Source organism: Macaca mulatta, chromosome 7, assembly GCF_049350105.2.
Source record: "Macaca mulatta isolate MMU2019108-1 chromosome 7, T2T-MMU8v2.0, whole genome shotgun sequence".
In the NCBI taxonomy this organism is placed as follows: Eukaryota; Metazoa; Chordata; class Mammalia; order Primates; family Cercopithecidae; genus Macaca; species Macaca mulatta.
The window spans coordinates 179,341,259-179,348,433 of NC_133412.1; the positions used below are offsets into that span (position 1 = coordinate 179,341,259).

At 61.9% G+C, this 7,175-nt stretch overlaps 1 protein-coding gene and 2 gene segments (V, D, J or C); 1 reads left to right on the plus strand and 2 right to left on the minus strand.

Moving 5' to 3' along the window:
• The window catches only part of LOC710905 (immunoglobulin heavy constant gamma 1-like), a 287,235-nt gene that overhangs the window by 158,844 nt on the left and 121,216 nt on the right, over positions 1–7,175 (minus strand).
• Positions 1–7,175, minus strand: part of LOC106995637 (immunoglobulin heavy constant delta-like) — a 727,209-nt gene that overhangs the window by 87,157 nt on the left and 632,877 nt on the right.
• Positions 1–7,175, plus strand: part of LOC144330488 (uncharacterized) — a 61,380-nt gene that overhangs the window by 16,863 nt on the left and 37,342 nt on the right. For 24 of the 33 annotated variants that reach the window (XR_013396727.1, XR_013396730.1, XR_013396739.1 and 21 more), the window contains exons 1-3: positions 3,474–3,947; positions 4,612–4,740; positions 7,068–7,169. Coding sequence is in view for 1 of the 33 variants with exons in the window: in XM_077942156.1 (XP_077798282.1) it covers positions 2,750–2,807; positions 3,458–3,619; positions 3,781–3,937; positions 4,612–4,642 (408 nt within the window). In the remaining 32 variants the exon portion in view is untranslated. The other 9 variants (XR_013396714.1, XR_013396716.1, XR_013396721.1 and 6 more) reach the window with 7 other exon arrangements.

Here is a 7,175-nt window from a genome sequence, read left to right on the forward strand (position 1 = left end):
AGTGTGTGGGTGGGTAGTGCAGGGTCAATGCCATGGCTCAGGGGTCCCAGGAGAGGAGGAGCTCGAGTTGTTTGCAGGAGGAGGTAAGGGGTGGGCACAGGCAGGAGAAACTGAGGCTGTGTTGGCAGTAAAGGAGTGGGCCTGCAGGTGCAGAGTTGGCCTGGGAGGGGTGTCTAGAGGGAGGGAGACGGGTCTAGGTAGAGACTTGGGTGAGGGTTATAGGGACAGGACCCCAGGGTTGTCTGGGTGGGCGGCAAGAGCAGCAGGGTAGAAAGGGCTGGAGGCAGGGTCAGGTCTCCCCAGCATGTGGGGTGCAGGGCGGGTCTCCCCAGGATGTGGGGTGCAGGGTCGGGTCTCCCCAGGATGTGGGGTGCAGGGTCGGGTCTCCCCAGGATGTGGGGTGCAGGGTCGGGTCTCCCCAGGGCGTGGGGTGCAGGGTGGGTCTCCCCAGGGTGTGGGGTGCAGGGTAGGTCTCCCCAGGGCGTGGGGTGCAGGGCGGGTCTCCCCAGGATGTGGGGTGCAGGGTGGGTCTCCCCAGGATGTGGGGTGCAGGGTCGGGTCTCCCCAGGGCGTGGGGTGCAGGGCGGGTCTCCCCAGGGTGTGGGGTGCAGGGCGGGTCTCCCCAGGGCGTGGGGTGCAGGGTGGGTCTCCCCAGGGCGTGGGGTGCAGGGTGGGTCTCCCCAGGGCGTGGGGTGCAGGGTCGGGTCTCCACAGGGTGTGGGGTGCAGGACGGGTCTCCCCAGGATGTGGGGTGCAGGGTCAGATCTCCCCAGGGCGTGGGGTGCAGGGTCGGGTCTCCCCAGGGTGTGGGGTGCAGGGCGGGTCTCCCTGGGCATAGGGTGCAGGGCGGGTCTCCCCAGGGCGTGGGGTGCAGGACGGGTCTCCCCAGGGCGTGGGGTGCAGGGTGGGTCTCCCCAGGGCATGGGGTGCAGGGGCGGATCTCCCCAGGGCGTGGGGTACAGGGTGAGTCTCCCCAGGGTGTGGGGTGCAGGAAGGGGCTGCACAGGGTGTTCCCCTGAAGGAGGGAGGAGGGAGGGAGCACAGAGGCACTGGGAGCGAATAGAGAAGGAAATGGTAGCGACCTGAGTGCCAGATGGTCCCAGTTTGGGGTTGGACTGTGTGGGAACAGCTTCCCGACCTGTCTGTAACGGGGGAGGGCGTGGAGGTCTGAGGCAGGAAGCAGTGGTAGGAAGGCAGGTCCCTGCCCTGGGGGTCTGGAGCTTATCTTCTTCCTGTGAGCCATGTGTGGTCAGCTCCTGTGGGCTGTGCCGTGGACCTGTGGTCTGGGGGAGCCCAGGCCTCCCAGGGAGAGCAGGGCAGCTGGGGCTGGAGAAACCTGAGGGGCCAGGTCAGGGTGGCCCCTCCACTTGTGACTAGCGCTGCTGTGGGGATCTGGGCATGAGGCCCCTTCACCCAAGTGGGGAGGCGCGTGAGTGAGACCCTAAGTCCATACCCCATGGGGGCTCTGACCCTCCTGCAGAGGGTGGCTGTGTGCAGGTGGGGGGTGGGGAGCCCAGCCCCTCCCAGACGCCCCCTGCTCTGCTCCAGGGTATGAGCTTGGGCACGGCAGGGTGGCTGGGCCTGGGCTGGGCCTGGTGTGCCCGAGGTGGCTGCATTCCCAGAGCTGGGACTGAGGCCCAGTGGGGACCTGGGAGGAATCTGAAGGGGGCTCCATAGAGGACCTGCCTTGCATGACACCACTCTCTTGGGGAGGTCATGGGGTCCAGCTGGGCGGAAGGGGCTTGGACCACTTCCCGGGGGTCTTCCTGGGGCCACCTCAGCCAGGGGGCTCTGTACTCGGCGACCGTCCAGAAGTTCCTCCGTGCCCAGACCCCAGAGTATTTGCTGCCCAAAGGCAGGAAGGAAGGGTCTGTGTCCTGCTCCAGGTCGGGCCCACAGTGGTGTCCCCTAAGCCCGAGTCTGCTCCCAAGCGCTCGCCCCGCAGCAGGCCCTGAGTGAGGGACAGAGACGGGGCGGGGTCTTTGGTCCTGGTGGACTCTGGGGCGGATTCCAGTGGGGAGTCATCAGCGTCGGGTCCTCCAGGGTATTGGGGCGTCTCTGCTCCTGGAGTCGGCTCTGGATGTGGGTTTGTGCCTGTTCTGCCTGGCAGTGATATTGGGAGGAGCCGCTGATCCCCGTCTCTCTGAGGACACTTGTCAGAAGGGTCAACTCCAGCCAGGGGCCCTGGGGTGAGGGCAGAAGGATGGGATCAAGCCCCTGCCCGACCTGCCGGAGCCCCCGGCCCTTGTCCTCCCATCCAGTGGGGACACCGTGGGGCTCCGGGTGCCGGGGGTCACGGGAGCCGGCAGGACATGGGTTCGGGCGGCTGCTCCCCTCTCTGGCTGGGCCTCCGGCAGTGGCCACAGGACAGTTTTGGACGCAGCTTTTCTCACAGTGGTCGTTCCAGCTATACCCACTGTGACTCGGGGCTGTTCAGAATCCAACCAGGGTCCCTGAGCTCTGGGGCCTCCTGGGTGGGGGCTGGGCTGCTGGGCGGGGTCTCCCTCAGGGACTCTGATGCTCTGGCTCGTTTTAGGTGTGGGGTGAGCACTGGGAACCCCAGCTAGCGGAGCACCCACAGAGACCGGGGCCTGCACACATTCCGCCCCTGTGTGTGGTGCGGGCCCAGGCCCCTCTGGGCAGGTCAACCTCAAAGGGGAGGGTGCTTGGGTCCTGCCTAACTACTTCTCAGGGTGGAGGGGACCCATCTCCTGGCCCTAGACCCCTCAGGCTGCCCCTGTTGTTGCAGAAATGCAGGACTGGGCAGGGTGACCTGGAAGGGAGACTTCTGCTGGCCTGGGTGTCAGGTGCGGCCTCAGATCCTAAACGTGGCTCTGCTCTCTCGCTGTTCCGTTGACTTGGGATGGGGTATCTGGCCTGGTGAGTGTCACTGTGGGATCTGCCGCTATACCCCACTGTGGCACAGACACCTCCAGAAACCTCCTGGTCTATCTGGGGACCTTCCCGTGCTGGGCTCAGTGTCCCTTGGTCTGGTTTGTCCTTGATGGGTCGTCCCTCAACTTTGGTTCTGGGGGGCCTGCCCCTCTGTCTGGTGTCTGGAGTGGGGGTCTGAGGCAGAGGTCACCTGCCTCCCGGCCTGCAGGGACTGGAGAAAGGGGTTCCTCCCAGGGCGGGATGTGGCGGTCCTAGATGGAGCTGAGGTCTGTGCCTGTATCAGGGGCCCCATATCCTGTTCCTCCATGGCTCTGAGCTCCCCCTGGCAGGACCTCCTTGGGGTGCTGGGTCTGTCCTTTGTGGGAGGGGCTGCCCCCAGGCCTGGCACTGCAGTGGAGAGCTCACTGAGGGGCTTTTGGATCTGGCCTGAACCGCAGTGGGGGTATTCCACTGTGAGAGGGTCCCGCAGAGAATTTCCCATCCTGCTTGTCCTTCCAGAGCCTGGAGCGGGCGAGTGGGTGGGATCTGGGGTTCCCAGAGGAAGATCCTGGACCCAGGTGAGGGGGGCCGGACGAGCGGGTGGGATCTGGGGGTCCCAGAGGAAGATCCTGGACCCAGGTGAGGGGGGCCTCTTCACTGACCTCCTCTCCCTCCCTCCACCAAGCTGCCCTGGAGGTCCCCCTGCACCCCAGCGTCTGTCTGCACTGGCACTGCCAGCTCTGGTGTAGGTGGGACTTAGGATGGTGTGGATGACCTGTGGCCAGGGTGGTGTCCAGGTGGAGAGGAGGTGGGCAGGTCCGTGGGTGAGAGGGCCGGTCTTATCCAAGATGGAGCACCGCGGGGCCCTGAGCCCTCCCCCACACCGTTGCTGGTCTTTCCCCGCAGCCGGCCACTGTGGGAGCCCTCGGCAGAGTGGACCCTTTAGGAGGCTGGCACTTCCCTGGATTCACGAAGACGGAGCCTCCTGCCTGGTGATGCAGCGGTCCCGCTTCCTCACTCAGCCCTTCCTGATGGCTTCCTGGGGATTCCGGATTCCCATGGGGTGATGAGAGGTGGACGGAAGGGAGGAGGGGCAGGGCTGGGTCCCGGAGAAGGGGGTGCCCAGGCTGGGGTCCCTGGAGAGAAGTTCTGGGTTCCTGGGGGCCAATCAGGCAGGTGTCCTTTCTGTCCACCCCCTGAGGATCCCGGCCGGAGACAGGTGGGGGAACCGTAAGGGAGAGGGCCTGTGCCTCTCAGTCCTTTAGACAGAGTAGGGACTGAGGAGTCCTCCCCAGGTTAAGGCCAGGCAGTGACTCTGATGTGGGGACCTGGTTGTCGTGGACTGGCCTGGGGGCTGCGTGGTGCAGAGCAGGAGTGGGTGGACTCTGTTGGGGGATGGCACAGTCATCTCTGTGTTCATGCCGTTTCCTGCCCTCATCACCTGCAGTGAACCCTGGCAAGGAGGGGCTGGCCTCCCAGCCTGCGGCCTGCCTGGGATCTGCTCTGGCCCTAGAACTGGGGACAGGAGCCATCCTGGAGGTCAGCAGCCTCCAAGGACAGCAGACCAGGCCAGCCCCTAGCAAGGGAGGCAGTGTGGATTTTGGCGAGGACTGAATTGTTTGGGAGCCAGTGCCCCACTAGGCACAGTGACAGATACCCCAGGAGTATGTCCTGTCCCCAGCCAGGCTGCCCACCCTGTCTTGGCCGTGGCATGTGAGGGTGCTGTGCCCCTGGCAGGCCCAGCCTTTGGCCTTCCATGCAGGAATGAGGCCCTGGGATGCTGAGAACAGACCTCCCACTGAGGGAACCTCCCCACAGAGGGCAGAGTGCAGACAACAGCAGCCTTGAGAGCCCCAGGAGAAGCAGGTGAGCTGGAGGCCTGAGGCTGCAAGTTAGGGGCCAATCTGGTTGGCCTGTTTTCTGCTGTGGGTGGCAAAACTGTGGTAACTGTAGCTGTATCCACCACAGCCTGACATCCCCTGACAATAACCGCAGCTGGAACTGGAGGCGGGACTGTCAGGTGTGGGGAAAAGAGAGATCAGCCTGTTACTGTGTCTATACAGAAAGAAGTAGACATAAGAGACTCCATTTTGTTCTGTATTTGAGATGCTGTTAATCTGTGACCCTACCCCCAACCCTGTCTTTGCAAGAGACATGTGCTGTGGTGACTCAAGGTTTAATGGATTTGGGGCTGTGCAGGGTGTGCTTTGTTAAACAAGTGCCTGAAGGCAGCTTGCTTGTGAAAAGTCATCACCATTCTCTTAATCTCAAGTACCCAGGGACACGTACACTGCTGAAGGTCGCAGGGACCTCTGCCTAGGAAAGCCAGGTATTGTCCAAGGTTTCTCCCCATGTGATAGTCTGAAATATGGCCTCGTGGGAAGGGAAAGACCTGATCGTCCCCCAGCCTGACACCCATGAAGGGTCTGTGCTGAGGAGGACTAGTACAAGAGGAAAGAAGGCCTCTGGGCAGTTGAGATAGAGAAAGGCATCTGTCTCCTGCCGGTCCCTGGGCAATGGAACATCTCCGTGTAAAACCCGATTGTATGTTCTATTTACTGAGAAAGGAGAAAACTGCCTTAGGGCTGAAGGTGGGACGTGCTAACGGCAATGCTGCTCTTTATGCACTAAAAAGGTTTATGGAGATGTTTATATATGCACATCAAGACACAGCACATTTCCTTAAACTTATTCATGTCACAGAGATCTGTATTCACATGTCTTACTGCTGACCTTCTCCCTACAATGATCCTATTATCTTGCCACTTCCCCTTTTCTAAGGTGGTAAAGATAATAATTAATAAATACTGAGGGAACTCAGAGACTGGTGCCGGCGTGGGTCCTCTGTATGCTGAGTGCCGGTCCCCTGGGCCCACTTTTTCTTTCTCTATACTTTGTCTCTGTGTCTCATTTCTTTTCTCAAGTCTCTTGCTCCACCTAACGAGAAACGCCCACAGGTGTGGAGGGGCAGGCAACCCCTTCAAAGAGGAGCTTCCCAGGGAGCAGGGAGGGTACAGACAGCTGTGCCAGGGGCCCCCAGGACTGGGGACGTGGGGGACTGCTCAGGGACCAGACATGCACAGGGTCCCCCTGGAGAGGCATCTGCAGCCACCTGGGCTCTGGGACGGGCCTGTGCTCTCCTGTCCTCCTCACCAGTGAGCTACTATGCGGCCCAGTGCCGGCCCAGCTCCAGCGTCCACTCCTGTCAGCCTGGCCGAGGGTCCAGGCAGAACTGGGCATGGGTCCTTCTTAGATCCCTCAGGGACTCTCTACAAATATATCATGGGCTGGGGGCTCCATAAGTGGTCTTTGACAGGTGGGGATGTCAACGGCAGGCATTTCTATAGTGGCAGGTGAGGGGGACTGTCCAGGGCCTGGCCCTTCGGAACAGAGTGGCCTCTCAGAGGAGGGTGTGTGGGAGTCCTGCCTGTTGGGATCCTGGGGGAAGCTGCCCTGTTGATTCCAGCCAGGATGGGAATCCAGGCAATTGGCAGAAGGTGCTGGAACAAGGCTGGTGTCTACAGTGATTCTGGGCCCCAGGAATTGGCTGATGGAACTGGGGCAGCTATCAGGACAGGGTCTGGTGCAGCTGTTGGGGAAGGGGCCAGGCACCTGTGGTCATCAGTGAGGTCACCTCAGAGCCCTCTGAAGCCCCTGTTTGGAGGCAGACAGTGTGCGGGACACCAGCCCATGGGCTGAGATGGTCTGGGCACAAACGCTCGGGCCGGGCTCTTCTGGTCCTGGAGAGCTCAGAGCTGAGGAGTTTGCATGGCCCTGGGTGTCCGGCCAGTTTCTGCCGCTGGGTTCATCACTGTGGTAGTTACCATAGTCACATGGTGACAGTCACACAGAGGGCCCTTCAAAAAAGCCCTTGAGTGTGGCCAGAGGCCTTTCCCACGCAGGCCCTGGTCCAGGCGTCTGGGGTCCCCACTGACAGTGGTGCTGCTTCCTGGGGATCTCAGGCCTTTCTGAATCTTCCCCGCCTGCCATCGAGGGCAGGTGGATCTGACTCACTGTCCCCTCCAGGAAGGCTGAGGTGACGTCCGGCCAGAGGGTGTGCAAGAGTCAGCCTCCTGGAGTTTGAGCCCTGGGGCAGGTGCAGGGGGTGGGACGCCTTTTAGGGGTCTGGGAAGGGCTGGGCTGTGGGGCTGTCCCCATGGGCCATCTTATGTTCTGGGGCCGTCCCGATCCAGATGTGGGTTCCTGCTGTGATGCCACTGAGGACTGTCCTAGAAGAGGCCACTGGGGAGTGACACAGAGATTTCTGGAAGGTTCTTTGTCTCTGACTGTGGGAGGTGAGT